The sequence below is a fragment of the Giraffa tippelskirchi genome, chromosome 2, assembly GCF_054371585.1.
Source record: "Giraffa tippelskirchi isolate mGirTip1 chromosome 2, T2T-mGirTip1v1.2.pri, whole genome shotgun sequence".
In the NCBI taxonomy this organism is placed as follows: domain Eukaryota; kingdom Metazoa; phylum Chordata; class Mammalia; order Artiodactyla; family Giraffidae; genus Giraffa; species Giraffa tippelskirchi.
The window spans coordinates 109,702,688-109,725,920 of record NC_137276.1 but is presented as its reverse complement, the minus strand read 5'-3'; the positions used below and the strand labels follow the sequence as shown (position 1 = coordinate 109,725,920).

The 23,233-nt window shown below is 53.0% G+C and overlaps 1 protein-coding gene across 22 annotated transcripts in view; it reads right to left on the bottom strand.

The window, feature by feature from the left end:
• ADARB1 (adenosine deaminase RNA specific B1) overlaps nt 1-23,233 on the bottom strand; it is a 113,771-nt gene that overhangs the window by 61,422 nt on the left and 29,116 nt on the right. For 18 of the 22 annotated variants that reach the window (XM_081570180.1, XM_081570182.1, XM_081570177.1 and 15 more), the window contains one exon: nt 6,518-6,654. The exons of 3 other annotated variants lie outside the window; for them this stretch is intronic. Coding sequence is in view for 12 of the 19 variants with exons in the window: in XM_081570172.1 (XP_081426298.1) it covers nt 6,518-6,654 (137 nt within the window). In the remaining 7 variants the exon portion in view is untranslated. Of the gene's footprint in view, nt 1-6,517; nt 6,655-9,197; nt 9,278-23,233 lie in introns of all 22 variants that reach the window. One more of the 22 variants, XM_081570183.1, reaches the window with a different exon arrangement.

The following is a 23,233-nucleotide window of genomic DNA, read 5'->3' as shown; positions in this document are numbered from 1 at the left end:
GCACAGGAGGGGCAGGGGGTCTCATAGATTCAGCCTTTCAGATTTTAGAGTGGTGACTACGTAACAAACCCATCCACAAGAGGGCGATGCTAGTATTTCTAAAAATCCCTCCGTGAGGACACAGGGAAGAACACCAGATTTTCCTGTATCTACAACGATCAAGCAACAGAGGATGGGATGGTTGGATGGCATTACCGATTCAACGGACAAGATCTGATTAAACTCCAGGAGATACTGGAGGACAGAGGAAACTGGTGAGCTATAGTCCATGAGGCCACAAAGACTTGGACACAACTTAGCGACTAAACAATATAAACGAATCTCTTAATTTTTCTTTTACACATCAGTCTGAAGTGTCTGGATCTATTATCTGGTATTGAGTCATGACTAGAGCTCAAAACAGCTGGAAGAAAATCACCAATTAATCTCTAAGAACAATAGATACAACTGCACACAACACTGCAAAGGCAATTAAATTTTTATTTACCAAGTCGTATTTCTGAGGTTGTGCTGGGCTTAGTTGCTCAGTTGTGTCTGACTCTTTGCAACCCCATGGACTGTAGCCCACCAGACTCCTCTGTCCATGGGATTCTCCAGGCAAGAAAACTGGAGTGGGTTGCCATGCCATCCTCCAGGGGAATCTTCCCAACCCAGGGATCAAACCTGGGTCTCCAGCATTGCAGGCAGATTATTTACTGTCTGAGCCCCCAGGGAAGCCCACTCTTGAGGTTAACTGTGCACTATTTTTGCCTGCAGCCACCCTCAGCCAGGGATATGCAGAGAAGGCACATGAGGGCCCCTCCTGGGTCCTCTCTGGGATGCTGCCCCCGGGAGAGGTCCCACCCCTGGCCTGCAGGTCCCCCTCACAGCCGACACTGCCTGGTGGCAACCATGACTGTCCTCTGCTTCCAGTAGCGTCAGTGGGTTCTGTCTGTCTCACCCACCCTGGTCCCAGGGGCCTCGGTTAGTGCCTGCCCACAGGTGTGAGGCACATATCTGCTAGATAAATGACAGACTGGGTCCAGGGTGCAACAGAGATCTTTCTTGAACACCGCTGCAGTTAGTAAGAAGCAGAATTACCAGAGTAACAAACTCCCAAGCTTGGTGGCCCCCAACTGTGGCCACAGTCCCTCTGTCCACTGGCTCCACACCACCCTTCCCTCTGCCCTGCCAACATCTGGCAGGTCTGTAGCTTCACTCGAACATTCCCTGCCATCTGAGCCCCATCTAAGGCCCTGGAGCTGAGAAAGAAGGAGCTTTAGGGGCCTGGGACGTTGAAGGGGGCACCCCCAATTATGCAAGACCAGCCAGGAGATCATGAACCCAGTGCCTGGTCGGCAACATCACCCACAAGAGGGGTGGGGAGGAAGCCAGAGCTGGACCACAGTCGGGGACGACAGCCTGGGGAGAGTCCTCCCAGCAGGTGAGCTCCAGGTGGGGGGAGAAGATGGGAGTTCTTCCCTTCCCCCAGCTCCAGGCCCCGGTCCACTCACCCCAGCCTCGCCCCAACCCTAGGCACCCCAGCAGTCCAGCTGTAGCACTCTCCATGCACCTGACCACCTAGTAGGCCCCCATCCTTCCCAGCCCATCTGATGGGCAGTGAGGCGCAGAAGCAGGCCAGCAGTTCCAGAATGACCTCCTGGCTCTGCTGATGAGCCCGTAAGGCCTCCCTGCGAGTATGCTCACGGCAGCCTCTAACTGTCTATCCTGCACTGAGTGCCGAGACAACAGCCGCAGTGAAAATATCAGGGCCTCCTTGGGCACCGGGAGTGCCAAGTAGCAGGAAGGGGGAGAGGGTGAGCAGGGGAGGGTTCCCCAGGAACCAGCCTCTCCACTCTGGTTTCAAGTCCAGGCACGCAGCCTGAGTCAAGGGCCGCTGCCAGGGTCTCAGTCTCTAGGCTGCACATATCTTCAGACAGGCCCCAGAAGTAGAATGCCAGACCCACCTGGGGCCCAGGTGCCCCCCTGGGAGATGGTTCTGGGAGGATCCCCAGGTGGCTTTCGGGGTGGTGCTGGCCCAACCTCCAGACATGCTGGGTTTCGCTGCCAGTGGGCACTGCTTCATATGTCCATTGGCCGCCCATATTTCATTTCTGGTGCCAAACCTGTGCAAGCTTTCCTGCCCTTTTTCCCCCACTATCTTGTCCATATTGGTTTGTAGAGACCCTATGCATTACGTGCTCTAGAGACCACACGGGACTCTGCCTGTCTGATACACACCAATCAGATACACATCCTGCGAGGCACACACCCATGTCAGACACATGCCTCGACCGGGCACGGTGCAGTAAGTCCTTCCCCAGTCAGTGGTGTTGGCACCACACTTCATTTCACACCTTGCTTCTCCCTCCCCCTAGATGGTGGCAGAGCTGCAGACATGATGGGCCTACTGCCACAGGAGGCATGGGGAAGGGACGTGTAGATATGATGAAGGTCTCAAATCAGATGGCTGAGTTAATGTAAAGGGGACTTCCCTGGGTGGGCTCACCTAATTAGGGTGGAGGAAAGAAATCCGAATAGGAGGCAGCAGAAGAGGCTCCCTCCCCCTCCTGTGTCCAGGGGTTGGGGCCAAATGCCTGCATCCTGCAACCACAAGTAACTTGGTGGGCTGGGTAGGGCCCCGGGGCCTCTAAACTCTGGACCAGGTGAGAGCGGGAGCAAGGAATCTGGCCCTGACCCTGAGATGGCTGGAGGACATTTGCTGCGGTCTGTTTCACAGCGACAAGAAGTTAGTCCACGGGCATGTTGACCACAGATGCTTCCAAGGGCAGAACTGGGTTCACACTCTGCACTGAGTTCACGGGTGACCTGTGGCGGCTGGGGAAGTGTGGCTGGCCTGACGCTAGCCATGCCAACTGCACCAACTGCAACCACGGTGCCCACCATGCCCACGATGCTGGCCACACCCATGGTGCAGGCCACGCCCACCACAGAGGCCACACCTACGACCTGGGCTCGTTGGACCCTGAGCGCACCTCCTCCAGGTGGCCTGAGAAAGCAGGCCCTCGCTGCCCCACGAGGCAGGACACAAGCTTCCCAATGAGTGATGACTGACCACCACGGTTCACATGCAGAAGCCTCCAGAAGAGCACGTCCCCGGCACGATCCATTTCCTGCTCGGCTTCCTGGTTCCGGAGCAGAAGAGCGAACACGGGCAGACCTGAGCTGGGTGGACCGCAGTTCCCTGGGCAGCACCAGGGCCCCACAGGGCCAATCTCTGCCCCTGGCTGCCCCAGACCCGCGACCTCCCAACCAGGGCCACTTCTGCCTGGACACCCCTTGCTGAGCTGATGCTGATGAGTCAGGCAGGCCACACAAGGCCACCTTCTGGGCAGCAGGGACTCCTGCCAGAAGCACGCTGAGACACTCTTCATTTTCAGCCAAACTTTTCTTTATTTCACTGACCTTCAGCAGTGTTTGTAAACTGAAGTGTCATCTGTGTTAAGCAGATTCTGTTAGCCAATAAATCACAGTAAGGGGGAAAAGTCACGTTTCTACCCCAATATGTAAGGAGTTAGCCACCTGCCTTAGCACTAGGTGCCCTCGCAGCGACGCCTCCCGCTTTCCCCACTGCTGCTGTTAGTTAGGGGCACCTGGGGTCACCTGCGCCTGCCAGGGCCTGCCCGATGCCCCAGGGGACCCCTCCCAGGCCCACAGCTACCCCAGCTTTCAGAACACCCAGCAGGCCTGTGAGGGTCTTGAGGCCATCAGGGGATAGACCCTCCTTGCCACTTTCTTCTCTCTGCAAAGGCTCCTGTCAGTGGTAGCCACGTGTGGACGTGGTCTGGTTGTCACAGGGCTGAGGTGCTCGGGCACCGTATGGGGAGAAGGAATGTGTGAGGCAAGCAGGACCATCCCAGAAATAACCGTTCTGTCCGAAGGACTGACATGCAGGTGACAAAGAGATTCATGGGGACACAAGCCCAGGCCTGTTTCAATACGATCACAACTTCCCACACACCCAGCAGTCCAGAGTGCAACTGCTGTGTGAAGGCAGACAGGACCGCATCCTGCTGCTCTGAGAGCCAGTCCATGAGCTGAGAGCCATCCCACTCAGGCTAGCACTGCAGTCCCACGTCACCATCACAGCGCCTGCTGCGCAGCACAGAGTGTTCAGAGGTCCACATGAGAGCTATCTCATTGTGCATCCTTAAGTTCTCTTTTACTACATTTGGATATGGTCATAATTATAATGATTTCATTTCAGAATTAGAAGGGGAGTCTATACATATTTGTCATAAGCAGACTGCGGGGATTGGTGGCAATGAGACACTGAGGAAAGCCTCAGTGTCTGAGCAGAGCCAGGCCACCCCGGGACCCCCATAAATTAACCCCCTGAGGGAGCTTAGGGGCTTTCCAGGTGGGACTAGTGGTAAAGAGCCCGCCTGCCAATGTAGGAGATGTAAGAGACTCGGCTCGATCCCTGGGTTGGGAAGATCCCCTGGAGGAAGCATGGCAACCCACTCCAGTATTCTTGCCTGGAAAAGTCCATGGACAGAGGAGCCTGATGGGCTACAGTCCATGGGGTCACAAAGAATCAGACAGGACTGAAGCAACTTGGCCTGCACAGCACGCACGGGGCCTTAAACTCTGCAAGGGCTCCACAGCACGACCTCAAGAGGCCCAGCCTCAGAAGGTGTTCTCACCTGTGAGACACAGGAAGCAACTTCAGCCTGTTTAAGGAGCAGGAGAGGTGGAAGCAGGGACTGGCCTGGAGTTAAAAATACAGGCTGCCTGCAGCACTCCCGCCAGACGGCAAATGAGGCTACTGACCAGGAGTGCGTCAGCCAAGAGATGCTTTATCCAGCCAGAAACTTGCGTGCTTTTTTCTTTTACAAATTACTGTGAAAAAAAGATTAATACACGGGATTACGGTTGCTAGAATTAGCTCTCATTTTATGAAACAAATGCAAAGTGTCTACTCTGCAGGTACCATCTATCAGCACAGACTCAGCAGAAAACCTGATTCCTGACACTGGGTGTCTGACCATTCCTGCCCTCCGTTCTGCTTCAGATGCCACCTTTTGTCCTTGCTTTTTTTTCTGTGCCTTCAGGGACAACTGACTTGTGCATAGGATCGAAAACAATTCGCTTCTTCAGTGCATGCTTATGTCACATTAAAAAACACTTTATAATTCACTTCAACAGCATAATTAAAGTGATAGTTTACATCGCATTATAATTGGCTCTGCTGCTTAGCTATGAAAGCACCTGTCTAGTAAACAGGAGATCTTTGGTTTGAATCCCAGATGGGCCTAAGAGGGCAATGTTTTGGGGGCTTCCCTGATGCCACAGTGGTAAAGAATCCATCTGCCAGTGCAGGAGACACAGGTTCAATCCCTAGGTCAGGAAGAGCCCCTGGAGAAGGAAATAGCAACCCACTCCAGTATTCTTGACTGGGAAGTCTCATTGACAGAGGAGCCTGGTGACCCACAGTCCAAGGGGTCATAAAGAGTCAGACACGACTAGGCGACTCAACAAGAATGTTACATCTACAGCACCCTGGATGTAGGTGGCCATAAATCACAGCTCACTTGCAGTGCTAAAGCATGGTCTCACTCTGGGCTTTTCACCATCTCCCAATCAACTCTGGCTACAGAGAAACTGATTTAAGATCACTAATTGAGCTAAAAGATGAGCTGTGGTTAAAAATACAACTCCATCCCACTGGCACAAGCAGTGATAAAAGTAATCATGGTTTTGCCCTCTCCATACACTTGCTGGCTATGTACAAATAAAAAAAAAAGAAAACAGAAAGAAAGCACCAGTTGAAGATTAGGCAAAACCTCTTAAAGGTTTCCCTGGGAACCAGGGACCTGACGTTCCTGATGTCTATGGACACAGAAATGGCAGGTGGGGCCTTCAGGTACAATCCCAGGGTCCTGTGGTCAGGCAGGGCAAGTCTCCCACCCCTAACCGACCCCATGGGCTCCACACCCACCACAGCCCAGAGAGGGCTGTGTCCTGGCTGACACGCTTCAGCCCCCAGTGAGGGAGTGGACGAACGCAGAACGTCCTCTTTCTGCACGCGGCAGCCTCTGGCAGCCACTTCCTATAATACTTCTTCCCCAAGAAAAAACCTCCGTGAAAGTTCAGCGCTCGACCTTCCTGACTCAGTCACTCTGCAGGCCACAAACTAACCTTACGTCATACTAACTACCGGGATTTTGAGTCGTCTCAGCTTCCCTCAAAAGCAGACGCTGAATCATGTAATAGTCACCAACAATAAGTACTGAAGAAATGTTCTTTTAATTACCTCAAAGAAAATAATCTGCAGTAAAGGCTGTACAGCGAGTCCCTGGTAGTGCCCAGCCCTTGGCCGCCCATGGCGGCCACTGGGGGGCAGCAGAGCACTGGCTGAGAGGCTGTGGGGACAGGAACAGACCATCTGTAGGAAGCTCCTAACAAAATGCGTTTTAAACGACCAGCCAAAAGGCTTAACTAATGCGTTTACGTGGGGCCAGAGGCATTTTTTATGAGTCGAAAGTTAGCAGAGGTTTACAGGTTCCATTCTTACCGTGAATCCCACGTGTTCCTGTGCCTCCTGGGCCCTGCGGAGCGGGTGGAGCTGAGATGATCCGAGGGTGGCGTCCGCTAGGCGAGCTTTCTTCAGGCCCTTGTCTAGCTCTCCATGACGACCGGAAAGCCTTCCCCCTGGAACAGACGGTTCCCGTGCTTCATGTTAACTTTAACCCAACAATAAAGCCTTTCCACCATAGCAGAGGTCAACTCGATAACAAATGCTGCTCATGAAAAGTCCTCTCCCAGGGAACTGATCCTACAGGCTGCACAGCACAGCCCCAAAACACCAGTCCTCTCTTGAATATGGGGGCTTCCCTGGTGTCTCAGCAGTAAAGAATCTGCCTGCCAATGCAGGAGATGCAGGTTCAATCCTTGGGTCAGGAAGACCCCCTGGAGAAGGAAACGGCAACCCACTCCAGTATTCTTGCCTGGAGAATTCCATGAACAGGGGAGCCTGGAGGGCTACAGTCCATGAGATCACAAAGAGTCAGACACAACTGAGCGACTGAACAACAACTCCTAAATATGTTTCACTTACTTCTAATGTGTTCTTGATTTTTAAAGCAGATACCCCATGATAACTTCCACCTTCACCCTCTGCCACAACAGGCAGGTGCACACATGACACACACCATCAGATCTCCACTCGCCAGCAGGCCAGCACAAACAAGCACCAACCCACATGCTAAGGAATGAGGCCTCGGGCAGAGTCCTGTCCGGACCCATCTTCCGAGAAAGCAGAGGCCACCTGCGCAGGCCTGTGCACACGCGTGTGAGTCCAGACAGACCCAGAGTTGCAGGCTCAGCAGCCCCCGCCCCTTCCCACCCAGGTCAACGCCGACAGCCAGCCCTGTGGCTGGAGCGGAGCCTGGAAACAACTCTCTAGATCACTTCCTCCCGACCAGTGGGACAATGGAACTTGCTGATATATCTATGAGACCTGACAATGGAGCACCCATATTTTCTTTCTGAAAAACAAACAATATCCAAACGACACCTGCTTCTCCAGTCCACATCCGTGGGGAGAGTGGTGGGTCTCAGAGGGGCAGTGGGAAGACCGAGGTAGACAGTGCACCTGACTGCGGTGCGGCCGAGCTGTGTAGACCCCCATCCCCAGCCACCAGGACCCTCCCTCTGCATAGTCATAGCTGCAGGTCCTCAGGCTCCGCCACACCTCTCCGCCGTGATGGGCTCAGATGCCCCTAGAACATGTACCAGTGGGTGCCTGTGAGGACAGGGCACGCGGAGTCCCTATCTCCTTCGGCAGCATCACCAGGTGTGACGGGCACTCGCTGCAGAGCCCCGCAGGCCTGGGGTTACGGTCACACAGCCATCTTGTCCAGAGATTCTGAGCCAAGTGCCCAGAGCTGTGCATAGCGTCGCCCACCCATCATCACCCAGCCACGGGAGGTGCCAGCCATGTCACTCATGAAGCCTCCTCGGGCAGAACACTAAGCACCAATGAACCCAGTTATCAGCCTAAACAATGGTCCCAGACACATGGCCAACCTCCAGATATTTGGGCGAGCCCAGCTGAGGTCCCCATCACTGTGGAGCACAGACAGGCCATCCACACATGCCCCACAGATCCCTGAGCCATGTAGATACAAGCAGAACAACATCATGGCTGTTCTCTGAAGCTAGGTCTTGGGTGCGTAAGTTAAGCAGCAAGAGACCCCGGAATGGAGCTACTCCAAAAATCTTGTAAACTCAGGTAAAATGAGCAAATTCCAAGAAAAATGCAACTCATCAAAGCTGACTCAGGAAGAAATGGAAAATCTGACTAGACTACCAACGTTAAAGAAGTAGAATCAAGAGAGAAAAAAAAAATCACTGTACGAACAACAGTCCACACCCGGATGGCTCCCCCAGGAAGTTCGCCCAACACTCAGCAGGAACGCATCTGCCAAGTGCGAGGAGGAAGGAAGAAGGGTTAGCCAAACTACTCCCAAGGACAGACGTAAACACCCTCGACAAAACGTCAGCAAATGTAGTCCTGACTAATCCTGCATGATCTAGCTGGATTTGTGCTGGGAACACGAGAATGACTGCATGCGTGGAAATCTATCGATGTAATCCTCTGCGTTAATAAACCTAGAGGGACATAAGAGGACATCCCGTGACCCCACTACAGGCAGCCCAGTAGCAGGCACAGTTGAGCTGGATTCCAAGGGACACAGGCTTCCATGCTGATGATGAGAGAACGGCAAAGGACAGCACTGTTCTGAAACATGTCCACATGGGGCGGGGCTGTGGTCAAGGAGGAGCTCAAGGGAGACCAAGACATGTCTGCTTTTACCCTGGGGAGGGCAGAGGACGGACGTGTCATCAGATCCGCTCTCCTGACCCTGACGCCTCCGTAGGAGTCACACAGCTTATAACACAAATGTAGGAGAAAATCACAAGGCACAGAAGACAAACCCGCCCATGGTGCCCACGGTGTTAGGGAGCGCTGTCAGTAACGATGGAGCCCAGCACAGCTGACCCGGGAACAACCAGGGAACGACACAGCCACGCATGGTGCCCCGAGTCCTCAGGTCCCCCGTGTCCTCGGGTCACGCAGTGCTATAAAACTACTGCTGACGGAAAGGTGACCCATTCACACCCAAGCTGGGTCAGGGCCAGCGGCACCTGCCACACTGTGAAGCAGACAAGACCAGTGACAGTGGCATTACCTGCAGCAAAGAGAGCCGAGGAGCCTGGTATAACGGGCGGCAAGACTTCAGGAAAGTCAGGAGAGGCAGCTGGAGGATTCCTGCAAGTCAAAGTGCAAGTGTCCGTTGCTCAGTTGTGTCTGACTCCTTGTGACCCCATGGACTGTAGCCTGCCACGCTCCTCTGTCCATGGGATTCTCCAGGCAGGAATACTGGAGTGGGCTGCCATTCCCTTCTCCAGGGGTTCTTCCTGGGATCCAAACCTGAGTTTCCTACATTGTAGGCAGATTCTTTACCATCTGAACCATCAGGGAGGTTTCCTATTTCTTGCAAAAGAGTTAAGAAGAGAGACCCTGTGGGAGAAGGGAGAGGTGCACAGGGAGCCAGGCTGCAGGGAGAGGAGGTCAGCTGATGGCGCAGGGTCAGGAGCCAGAACCCTGCCCGGCTCGATACACCCGGCATGCCACAGGAGAAGGGCAGGGCCTGGGCACCCTAAAACTCCAGAAAGGGCAGAGGGGGTGGGACACGGAGGAGCCCTGTCATCTGGAGGCTCCATGGTCTCTAGTCCCTGACACACCCAGGCACCATCGCCACTGCCTCCCGGAGCCCTCTCCTGGTGGCTGCGCCTGGCTCAGGACACCCTGCTCTGACAGTAGCATGACCACTCATTAGTCAGACTGCAAGGGTTTCTGCAGGGCTTCACCTGTATCTGCTGATAAAAGGAGCTCAGATGCCACAGCGATGCTGGTGAAACAGGGTTGGTGGGGCTGAGCTCGTGGGCACTAACTGCAGACACAGAACCAGCCCTGTTACACGAATGCATCGCTTGGCACCCGATGGACTGCTGTGCCCTTGGAAATCTTGCTGACAGAATGAAGCTCTCGAATTTCCTTGAAAAGTGGCATTTATCATTACAATTTTACTAGACTGTGGAAATTAAGGCTTCACTCTGCCCCCAAATAAGTGTCTCACATTCTACTCACAGACGTGTAGCCCCATTCGTAAGTGTGCAGATACACAAAGCAGATACCCACTCCAGTATTCTTGGGATTCCGTTGTGGCTCAGCTGGTAAGGAATCCACCTGCAATGCAGGAGACCTGGGTTCGATCCCTGGGTTGGGAAGACCTGGAGAAGGGAAAGGCCACCCACTCCAGTATTCTGGCCTGGAGAATCCCATGGACTGCATGGGGTCGCAAAGAGTCGGACACGACTGAGCGACTTTCACTCACTCACTCTGCCCCTACATTCTATGTTGCAGGTGTGTAGCACCGTTCATGAGTATGCAGTTACACAAACCAGATTCCCTGATGTTAGAGATGCTATCTGAGACACAAGGCTTCATAGGCTCAAGGCAGGAAATGGTCAGCAGAGGGATGCTGACACACAGGGGTACTTCTGCATCACTGGTACCCCCACTGCTTCAAGTGCTTAACTAGTCCTGCGATCTTCCACCAAAGGAGGGTCAGCCAGGGGCACCAGAAGGAGCGCCCGCAGGGGAGGGCACCAGAGAAGGGGCTGCGGGGGGGTGGTACTGGAGGAGGGGTCGCAGGGCCCCCCCCGCCACTGAGTCACTGAGCGGGCAGGAAGGGCACTGGGAGGGGCCATGGGGGAGGCACCAGAAGGAGGGGCTAGGAGGAGGGGGCACCAGGAGGTGGGACCACGTGGGGGGCACCAGAGGAGGGGCTGCAGGGTGGACCCCAAGTCACTGAGCCAGGAGGGGCCCCCTAAGTCACTGAGCCAGGAGGGGGTGGGGACGCCCCTCAGCTGAAGCTGAGACTGAAAGCAGCAGGAGTCCCTCCAGATGCCTTTGGTGGGGGAGGGGCTCTCGGCAGAAGCTGGTGTGAGAAAGAGGAATCTGGGCTGTTTTCTGAAAGATCAGGCTGATAGCTCTGTGGGTATTGCCAGGGGTGAGGCCGGGATAGCTGGGGGGCAGAGGGATGACAGAGATGGAAACGTCAGGCTTCTCATTGGGAGGCTCAGTGGACAGGCCTTGGGGATGAGGCCTATGGGTGGAGGAGTGAATCAAAGCCGAGTGACTGAGTGACTCTGAGTGACTCTGAGGATCCTGGCTCCACCCAGAGGGCAAAGTAGCTCTTCAACAACTAGCATGAGAAAATGCAAAGGAAGTTCTAGAAGACAGGTGTTTTCAACTGTTCTGAACTAGGGAAACCTCTGAGCATTGATATTTCAGCTCCGATATGACAGAAGCTTCCCTGGCTAACATTTCAGAAGAATCAAGCCGATCCTGGTATGTGACCACTGTGGAGAAAAGCAGTAGCTTCATGTGGTAAAACTACAATAAACACTTAAATACAAAAAGGTCCCTAGGAGAGGGACACCCAAGGAAGGGAAGTGGGTGGGGGACACTGGCCCTCACGTCCTCTGGGAAGTCTATGTAGAAAGACTCGACCAAGGAAATGATTCTCTAGTCCAGAGGCCTTGGTTTGATTTCATCTCTTTTTGTATTACTTACATTCCACTTGGAATTCCCTGGCAGTCCAGTGGGTAGGACTTGGCGCTTTCACTGCCAGGATCCAGGTTCAAACCCTGGTTGGAGATCCAAGACCCTGCACCCCGACGAAACGCTCCACACAGTGCATTTATTCCAGGACACCCAAGAACCACCCTTGTCATTGCTCCCAAGCAGGGCCCACTCCAGTCTGAGCCAGCAGGACGGGGTCCAGGGGTAGAGCATGGGATCTAGCTGGTCCTGAAGGCTCAACCAGACACAGGTTGTCATGTGACCTTGGGACCGCCCAGCAGGGCCTCAATTTACCAGCCTTTTATTCCCCCTGCATTTGGGGCTTAATAGCCCCAGTTGAAGTGGACTTTGTTCTACTCAGTGAATTAAATCTACCCCACCTTCTGAACAAGAAAGAGTACTGTCCTCCCCTAATAAAAAAGATTCCTTTGGGATGAAGCACTGACAGTTGCAACAACATGCTGGGCCTCTGAGTCATCGCACTGAGTGAAACGAGCCAGACAGAGAGGGACGCATGGCCTGATCCCGTCCACGTGAACCAGGAGCTGCAAAGGATCCACTGTGACAGGACGCAGCAGGGTGTGGGCGTTCACCACCTTCACAGGGCGATGCCCTTTGGGGCTCAACACTCAGCCAGCTGCACCCGTTACAACATGTGCAGGGGCCAGGCATATGTCAACTGCACCCCAAAAAAGCTGCTGTTAAAAAAAGACTACTTTGTTTTGTATTTTAAAACCCCCCTTATTTTTTGAAGTGAACTGGTGAACATATTGGAAATATTTTTATGACCTGAAGGAAATGTTATTTTTTTTCAAACTTTCAACAATCAAATGCTTCATGGGCAATTAAAGCATGTTGCAAATATTAAAACAATTCATTAAGTAGGTGGGAAGTTGCTCCCTGTCTGGATATATTTTATTGTTTTATCATCATTTTAGAGAAACCCAATGTTCCCAACACTAGGAATGAGCCCTGGGTCTCCACTGGAAGACAGCAGAGATGGAGTGGAAGACAGGGAGACAGACAGAGACCCAGAGAGGGAAAGACACACACAGAGAGACACACACATAAAGAGAAGGAGAGGCACACAAAGAGGGAGACACACAGAGAGAAGAGTAGAGAGACAGCGAGAGAGGGCCAGACATGCAGGCGGGACAGAGCGAGCTGTCACCCAGCACCCAAGGCATGGCCTCCCCTGCCTCTCCCACACTCGGGCCCAGGACAAGCAATGCTGACACGAACTGCAGGCAGCACCAGCTCAGAGCAGGAGTGACTCCATGCTGGGCACAGGGCAGTGGCCTGGTCACCAGAATAGCAGGTGCAGCAGATGGGGAGGAACAACCATTCTGAGCCCACCCCGTCCTCGGCCCCTGCTCCCTTCAGGACAAACCAGCAAGACCAATGGGTAAGCACAGGAGGTGTCTTTGGCAAGGGGAGCCCAAAGGCACACTGGCCTAGAGTGGACTCTCGCACCTCATCACAGCCAACAAACAACAGGACCCAGAGCAGCAGGCGAGGGGGACCTGCCCCAGAGGATGCCCCCCTGCCCCTAGTCTGCAGCCGCTGCCCACAGACACCAGGAAACCCACAAGGAAGGCCCTGCCACTCCCCCGAGAAACCCAGACTGGATCATGAACTGAACAACTGGAGAAAACAAAATGCTCTCCAGGCTGAAATGCACAAGCCAACTATGGAAGGCAGAGTGACAGGAAGAATTAACACGCAGAGCAAAACTCAGGAAGCTTCCTGTAACTGAAAGAAAGAACAAGGCTCTGAGACCCGCACAGACCCGAGCGGACAAGCCGAGACACTGGGGCAGCAGCCCTGGCAGGGAGCGCAGGGATCCACCATTCACTGCAAGGTCTAAAAATACCAATAATGCAGAAACTGCCCTAAGGACGCATGTCCCTGAGTGACAACAGCGCCAGCTTCCACCGTCACGTCCTGCGTTACATAAACCTGGGACAGCCATCAGCCTCTTGGATCCGATTCATATGTCAAACTAACACATTCTCAGAAGCTCTTAATTAAAGCCCAAACAAATATGATCTCTGTATTTCTTAAGTAATGTTATAACTTTAAAAGCCATCAGTAAGGTTACGTATCAGATACTGAAAATTAATATAGCCTATTATCCATTGCAAGATGAGCTGTCTAGACAGGAAAAACCTTTAATCATTTTTGATAGAAAGTTCTCAAATCTGTCTCCCTGCTCTTACATAAGATGAACTAAATATAAGTTTTTAACCAGAAAATGGTCTTTGGTTAGGGATCAGAGAGGAGAAGGGGGCAGGTCCCTAGAAAGAGTGAACAGCCAGCTGGTTGGGGGGGCTGGGGGACCAGCCCAGTCACTCCAGATGAATAAATGAAGCTATAAAGACTATGAGCTGAGACCCCAGAGAGCATGAAGCCCAGGCTCAGGAGGGGTGGCGAGACCCCCACCAGCAAGAGACATGGGCAGTAGCCCTTCCACAGTGAGGAAAGCCGAGAGGCCCAGATCAGCACCTTGGGCCTCCGGCAGCCGGCACAGTAGCATCTCAGGAGGAGGAGGTGAGGTAGAGGATGGGGAGGATGGAGATGAGGCAGGCAGCCCGAGAGCCTCCCAGACCCTCAGAGGAGGGAAGAAGCCACACTTCCCAACGCTCCTCACGGCTGCCACGACCTTGGCCGGAAGCCTTTTGAGGACATCGGTTACAGGCATTAAAATCTAGGGGCCAACTTCTCTTACAAACAGAGACACAAAAACCATAACGAAAATACAAGCGAGTTCAAACCCCAGCACATGTGACAATATGTCACAACCAGCTCCTTGTGTTCATACCAAGAGGGCACGGTGGGCTGGATCTGAAAACAAATCAGTACCCACATCACCAGCGACAAGACTCCCCAGTGATCCAACTGGTGTTCTCCCAACTGTGCACTAGTATGGTGAGCCTGGTGCTCTTCCCCAAAACCACCCTCTACTGTGGAAAAGAACTGAACACAGGGCAAGGAGAAATAAAGAAGCCAAGAGGATGAAAGTCAGCGTCCTTGCTAATCATGAAGATGAAAACCAAGCACACAGAAGTCCCCCCAACCCCATCCTTCCTTTGGAAGGAGGAGGGCCACAGGGCTCGGCGTCCTCAGAAGACTCTGGGTCATCCGTCAGGAGGTTGTGAGAGAGCCTCAGGCTGAGGCAGGAGGGGGCAGTGGCCTGTGGGGCCTCTGTCCTTAGTTTCCATGCATGATGCCCCCGCCGGGTGGGTGCTGGGCAGAGGGAAACAGTGGCCCCATACCTTACCTAGAGGATGAGTGCACCAAGGGGTCCTCAAGTCTGTGGAAACATAAAATTAGACACACAATGGTGTGCATGTGTCCAGACACACCTTCCTAGGACAGATGAACAGAGCTTCAGTCAGACGCCCCGAGACCCTCTGGCCTGCACCCTGCTTCAGGCATGTCTAACCACAGGCTGTGGCTGACCTCAAACCCAGTCTCTTTTTTTTTGCTTTTTAATGATTTTCAGCCTTTCTTCTGTTTATTAGGTCATTTATTGGAGGGTCTTCATTGCTGCGCATGGGCTCTCTCTAGCCGTGGCAAGCAGGAGCTACTCTTCGTTGCCCTGCGTGGACTTCTCACTGTGGTGGCTTCTCCTGTGGAGCAATGGGGTGTAGGTGTGTGGGCTTCGCAGGCTTCAGTAGTTATGGCACGCAGGCTCAGGAGTTTGGCACATGGGCTTAGCTGTCCTGGGGCATGTGGGATCTTCCCAGAGAAGGAATCGAACCTGCGTCTCCGGCACTGGCAGGCAGATTCTTATCCACTGGACCACCAGGGGAGCCCTCCCTCCTCTCTTTGGCACTTAACCAACAAGATGTTACAGCCTTTCTTTTTTTGATATAACTATTAATCAATGATAACCTATAAAGTGAATTATTAAGGAGAACCAAAAGTTGTAACTTATAACCCAAACCTGGGGTGTTCTCCAGTTTGCAGAGGGCCACACACTCCCAAGTTCAGAAAGAATGGTTCTTTATCAATGATGGCCTTAATTTATCATGGACTTCAATGGCTACTATTGTTTTCTATCATTATAACAATAGCTTTGCTTTATCATTCCATATTAGTTTAATATGGGCTATTTGGGTACACAGGGAGGAAATCTGGTCAGTTTTCCTGGACCATAATTTTTCAATAACTAAACTTATCAGTATCATAAATGATCTCCAACTTTATGGCAAAATAGGTGTATAGAGCCCCTCTGAATTGTGATCCGGTAGAGATGTTTATCAGGAAACCATGTGCTGATACTGAGTCTGTGAAATTTAATCAACTTGCAACACACTATCTAGGTAAATGTAACAATATTACCCAGCTATTTTTAAGTTTATGGGGCACGCTTAGATAATACAAAATGACAAGTATATGCTGCTGACAAATTTACTCAAACTGGCTCATTTAATTTCTTCCCAATTCTCTGATAATGTTGGGCAGTTCTTCCGGTGGAAAGAAAGAATCCCGATTGTTGGAGATGTTCAAGGTACAGAACCTTGCCGCTCACAGTGATCTAAAAAGGCTTTTAATTGAAAACAGTGATAAAGTCCACTCCTTCCTTTCCTTCCTTTCCTTCCCTTCCTTCCTTCCTTCCCTCCCAAGGCCCTGTCAAAGGGTCAGAAAAAGTACGTTCTGGAGGTGAATGAGCTGAAATAGTGCTGAAAATTCACCAAGGGGGCTCAGCAGTGGAGGAAGCTGGGACAGGCAGGCATGGCAGAAGACAGGTGGACCCAGGCTGACTCATGTGAGTGGAAGGAGCTGTGTGCTGGACGGCAGGGCAGGGGTTCCAAGAGCAAGCAGCCAAGAGCAGGACTTGAGAATGACTGTCAAAAGACAGGCCGAGAGTCTGAAGGGGGCCCAAGCATGGGCCTGGAGGAGAACCAGGGCGGAGCAAAGGGCAGTCCTAAGGCAGATGAGCAGCACTCAAGGCCGTGCAGGGACATGACAGGAGAGCAGGAGATCTACCTGCAGAAGAATGAGCATCGCCATCCTGACTTCCCATCAGTGACACCAGACCTTGGAAGATACTAGAGAATACTTGCCAAGTTCCAAAGGAAAGTGACATGGACCAAGAATTCTAGACCCAGCCAACTATCGATCGAGTTCAGGAACAAAAAAACCACATGTTTGAAGACTGTGTGCAGGAACCCAGGAAGTCTCTAAGCTGTGCATTCCATAAGGAAGTGGATGAAGGAGCTGCACCAGCAAAAGAGAAACGGAATCTAAGAAATGAACATCATGGGGTATGAGGACCCACAGCAGCTGGAGCAGCCAGAGGCAGTACGGAAGCCCCACAGGAAGGCAGGAGGTGCCGTCTGAATGTCCTCTTTGCTGGGCAGGAGCTCTGTGATTCGGAGTTGCATTTTCTGCTACTTGGCTCTGCAGTGAAATACATTTATATGATCATAGTACTATACACGCCACTTTCCTTCTGTTAACATTCCCGGACTAACCCTGTAGAAAAAGCACAGAAAGCCTAAAATAATGGTGGATGAGAAACAGACTACAAATGTTTAGAGCTTAGTCAATATAAATCTGAAAATGTAACTCGTAAAAGTCAAGCACAGGAGAGGCACTGCTTGCCGGCTCCGCACATGAACAGAAGTGAAACTAAGTGATGACGGTCAGGACCAGAAGGATGGGGAAGCAGAGGAGCCGCACACCATCAACTGCTCACCTCGGGGAGCACAGAGAGCGGAAGGGCACAGGTAACTTCGTTCCTACCGTATGCTCACAGCACTTTGGGCTTTTAAACAGTTCAACTGCAAGGGCACCCTCACCCATCAGGGCATACTGAACGACTGCAGTGCATCTGCAGGACAGAAGGACAAGCTCTCCTGATAAACAAGGCAAAATGAGCCCGATAACAAGGTTATGAGCAAGGTATTAGTTACATAAAATCAGAAGGCTTCTGAAACTATTTTTAACTGTGGAAGCAAACAGATAAAATGTATCAGTCCTAGGAAGAGGGAGATCCCTGTACACTAACATGCCCACAAGGTAATAGAAAAGGTGTGTTACATTTGTGCAGAGAGTAACCCAATATCTAATGCAGAAAGCCCACAGATACGTCGTGTATATACGTGCTATATGATGTGTACATAGATCTCAGGAATCCCATGTGCACAACAGGAGTCCCATACGTACCACAGAAATGCCACACAGACAACAGAAACCTCACACCTGTCACAGGAAGCCCACCAACATGATGACAGACCCACACCCAGCACAGAAGGAAGTCAGGGCTACAAGCACGTTTCTCCTGCGTGTACACTCGCACACTCACACGCCCCACACGCCAGCCGGGAAAGTGCACAGACATCATGGGAAGATGCCAGAGTGCTTGGAGATGGCCTCCCTGGAAACTCAGAAGGGCAGCAGGCACAGCGTCCTAGAGGAGAGCAAGGCGGGAGCAGCGCCCGGGGCTGCTCCTCTCTGCTGCGCCACCGTCCTCAGAGGAAGGAACCCCAAACGTACAACAGTGCCGTCCACTCCACGTGGGACCTGCAGCAAAGTCCTTACTAAACGACACTGTACAGTGAAAGCTAAATATAAACCATTTTTCGTCACTGCTGCTAATCTGTAGCATATGTTGCTCCGATGACATGAGAGACCCACAGAAATACGCAGAGGAACAGCAGTCTCTCGACTGTGTTCAGGGAAAAATAAAACATGTCCATATGAAAGAAGACTCAGAGGACACAGACAAATGCTATCAGCACAGCTGCCGTCAGGCAGGGGGATCACTGCACCTGCTTCCTCCTAGTTTGCATCCCTGCAGAGTACGCAGTTTATAACAATATTTTGTTTCTGAATAAAACATAAAATCTTACTCAAACTCAGCAGTGCGAGGAGTGCTCTGCAGAGACTGCAGGTGAGGCAAAGGGCACATGTGGTGGGATAGTGTGGCCAGGGGGCACAGAGCCTGTCCTGCCAGCCCCGCCCGGACAAAGTGGCTCCCAGACTGACCCTGCTTGTAAGATACACCCAGCTCAGAGGAGGACCAGGGGGACACGCCAACCACGGGGACATGCCAGACCAGGGGGACACGCCGACCAGGGGGACACACCAACCACGGGGACATGCTGGACCAGGGGGACACGCTGACCAGGGGGACATGCTGACCAGCATTTCTAGAAGCACTCACCACCCCCCGCCCCATTATCTGCCCTAATGAGTGGGCCAAGTCTCCATGGTGGAAACGCAACACACGGGCTCTGTGTGGTGGCAACCAAGGAGAGGTCATTGAGCCAACAGATGTCTGTCTCCCCAGCTTCCGCCTGTGCAGAAGATGACAAAGCAAGCTCCCTTCTGGACAAGTCCACATTCCAAACACTAAGTTAGGAGGATGACCTCACCCTGCAGTTCAGGGGACGAGGCCTGGCTCCGGCTCTGCCCGCGACCCCGTGTGTTATACAACAGCACGCAGACCCCACAAGGGCATTCAGAGCAAATGAGTCACCCATACCTTCCAGACAACCTTGACGACTTCTGCAAGAATCCTCAGGTTTCACCAACACAAGTAAAGATAGACATCTCAGCTCTTAAACATGTGAAGTTCAAAACCCAAGACTTTAGGAGAAGGGGGAGGGTGCTAAAGCCAGAGGCACGCACAACCAGGAGATCGCCCCTCATCACAACAGGACCGGGAACGAGAACTCTGGAGAGGGCACCGGCAGGGCAAGTGGTGCCGTGGCATTCTGAATTCCACGCGCCTGGTGAACCCTGCCTGCGAGGTGGCCCTGGGGGATGGAGGTGGGGAGGCTGTGGGCCGGCAGGGCTCCGCTCCCGGTGCTCAGCGTCCTGCTCTGTGACAGCCCACTGGGCTGCGTGTCTCTGCTCTGTGCGCATTCCATGCATGTGATGCCTCTCAGTAACAGTTCAAACATTAATTGTTTTAAGTCACTGCCGAGTCAGAACAGGTGAGAGAGTAAGTGCGCAAGGGTTCCTGAGAGAGTCGAGCACCCTCACCTCCCAGGAGGGCCTCCACAGAGGAACAAGTTCTCGCAGGGCCCACGGCTGTCCTCTCCAGAAGAACCAAACAGGACAGAGAGGCATGGCGAGCTTTTATGAGGCAGGACAGGAGTCTGTGTAACACTTCCCATGAGATTCAACGTGTTTGTTTATTACTTTTAACAGTGGCCAAAGATTCATCACCTGTTCAAAACAAAATGAATCCTGCTGGGAGCTAACTAGAAAGGTCAAAGGTGCTATAAATGTTAGCAAGTCCTCGACTGTGAGACTCTCCAAAGGGACAGAGGCTTAAACATATCAGGCTGACCCCTCCCACGGCTACCAGTGAGGGGTTCACTCTCTGAGGAATTAAAATACATTTCTGCCAGTGATTATTATTTAGTTTAATTCCTGTAGGAAAACATAAATAAAAACCAAACAGTAAGCAGATCCTCCGCACACTTGCCTCATCTGGCTCTCTGACAAAACGGCCCTCATGTGCGGCCACGCCACGACCCTCTGCCCTGGGAATCTGCTGGACTGCCTGGAAAACACAACCACTGCTTGGGACAGGTCTGTGCTGTTCTCCAACTTGCTGAGAAAGAATTAACAATTACTTCATAGAGTAAACAGATTGACATTTTAAAGTGTGCTTCATGAACGGAAAATGAACATGCTACCCTGAGGTTAATCCCACCACTTTCGGAGCATCTAGTGCTGAAAGTGGCTTCTTGTCAAGGCACAAAATTATGCAGAGAAAAGAATCACACATTTTCTACTCAAACTCTGGAAGTGAAAAGGCCAAGTAAAAATAAATACAAAGCCAACTGACTAATCTGGGCTTCTCTCCTCCCTGCGCTGGCTAATAGAGCAGAAAGCTAAAGTTAGAAAGCAAAGCGGTCTGAGCTTTCTGGAGAAAGGCTGAGGATATAAATACATGCTCACATCTGACTTGGGGCTGAGTCGTGACTGCGGAGCAGCCCTGTGCCCGACCTGCACATTTCCATGAGCAGCCGAAGAGGAAACTCCTCACCTCGTGGCTGGCAAGCGGCTGTGCGCCGGGAATGATCCGCTTGTCACAGGACCCCAAAGGGAACTTCAGGAGTAGATTAACTATGTTTGCTGACAATCAGATCGAACTGGCTTTTCTATCGTTTCAACTGAAAGCACACTAAGAGCCGCTGCAAACACTGGTTAAACAGCAAACCTGGAGACAAGGAAAAGGCACACCAGGATTAAAACATTGAGGCACCCAGCCACTCTTCAACAAGCGAGGGCCTAGTCCCCTAGAGGCCAGGTGCTGGGGAGGGTGCTTAGGAGGAGCGCACACTGGCTCCAGAGGGAGGGACGCGGAGGGACACCACTGCCCATGAGGGCACTCACACACAGAAATGGGCACTTGACAAGCCAGCAGTGCCACGACCTCATGTGTGAGCCCACGCAGATAAGACATGGATGTGCTTGGGCGTGGCTGTACAGTGACACACATGTGAGCCCAGAGCTATGCACCCAGGCAGCTGCTTGGTCCCCCTCTGCTCCCTGATCTGTGATGAGAGCGGAGAGGCCGGACCCCATGTCCCCTTGGCCACTGACATGCCAGGGGGACTTGGGTCCAAGGTACACCCCCCCATGCGCCCACATGTACCCATGAGAAGGCACCGCCCCAGATGGTCACTGCAGTCCCCTCTGGGTGGCGAGATGACGTCTTTTGCTTTCTTCTGCTCATCTCTGCAGTCTGAATTTTCTACAGCAAAGCAAACGATTCTCACAAGAGAAAAAGCTCCAGCGGTGAGAGGGGCAAGCCCCACAGGAGAGGAGGTGGCTAAGCCCTGGCTGCCACTGTGCCTGGGATCTGCGGCTGGGCCTTCGGCTGGGCTCTGTGCCCCACACCGTCCCCTGCTGTCCCTCACTTAGGCCCTCGGCATCCGTTGCACCTGAGCAGACCAACTTCTGTCTCTATTTAATTTAAATGCAAACTGGCACAGCAGGCGGCACTGCTGTCAGGGTCCCTGCGAGTCTTACGGCCACTCAGGAGGCGGCTCCCGTGCCTCCCTCCCAGGCCCTCTTCATGGCAAGGCATCTCTCCTCCCCTCCAGACGGTCCCCAAGATGAAACAAAGCTTCAAGGCCTGGCACGCACAGCAGGAAGATGCCAGGGACAGGAGCTTTCGATGAGATGGGTGATGCCCGAGCAGCCTGTAAAGGACGGGCTGCCTGCAGTGTAGGGGGGAAGGGAGTGAGGGACAGAGGGGGACGCACACCTGCCAGACCTCCCATCCACCCAAACGTCCACTGTCTCTCCTGCAAACACAGAGTCTAGGCTGGGCCATGGCCACAGAGGAGGACTGAGAGTGTCTGGTGGGAGGGCAGGGAGCAAGCCTCCAGCCAGCCATCCTCATGGCCCCACCATGGGGCAGACCTGTCACCCTCTTCCACTGCTGACCCTGGTGTGACGGTGGGGGTTTGTCTCAATATAAGCGACAGGGTGGGTGCTGAAGCCGGCCGGGGCCAAGCTGGACCCCCAGAGAAAAGCAGGCCTCAGCCCCACAGGCGGCCAGCAGGATGGACAACACCCACCATGTTGTCACCCGCATGGAATGGGGGCACGGCTTCCAGTCTGGAAGGGGCCTTGGCCTGGCCTCCCACTCCACCCCGGGCGAATGCCCACTCCCACATACTCACACTCACACACACTGGGCACAGGAGGGCCGGAAGCAGCCCTGAAGCTCCTCAGTCAGACCTTTGAGGCTGCCTTCCCTGTGTGCAAGGCTGTGGGCTCATAGGTCCACACATGAGACACAAAATCAAAACAATTTGGCCTTTCATCAGAACCCAGGAGCAGAGAAGGCTGTCCAGTGTCCCTAGAGGGTGTCAGTGGTGAGACAGCGGCCTGAGAGCCGGGCCTGAGGGCCAGGATGGGAGGGCCCGGCACAGCCCAGGCAGCAGGTCTGACATGCAGGCAGGCCTCTCCTCCCTACCCCACCCCGTCTCACTTCCTCACATAAAGTTCCCGAGACAGATGCCAGTGGGGCGAGGCCAACACTCTCCACACTGACTGCACCGGGCTGTCTTGTCCCCAGAGACCAGCCCCGAGGGTGAGCCGGCCTGAGGATGGATGAAGGGCACCCACATGGCCTACACGGATGAGGCATCACCCTTCCCCCTAAATCCACACACGCATCGCAGACACCTGCCCGCCAAGCAGAGCGTGAAATCCATGTAAGCACAGAGCCACCTACAGCAAAGGGCAGCAGAGCAGTAGCTCCTAAACTTCAGGTGTGGGGAGAGGGAAGGACCAACAGCCCGAGGGACCCATGGGACCCAGGAAGGGGCCCAGGGGCCCAGCAGCTCACTCATACAGCTTCCCAAACACTTGCTCTATGCTCAGAACCTACGAACAATGAAATCAAGGGCAGAGTTGCCACTTCATCATAAAGTCCATTTCAAGGCCAGTCGCAGGTCAGCTCAGAGTCAACCACTGTGAACTCAGCCTCTTGGTGGAGCCAAGAGGCCCCTTCATCCACTAACCGTCATCTCCCACTAAGCACACACATAGTGATAGCTTTCCAAAGGGCTTTGGAATTTCTGCCAA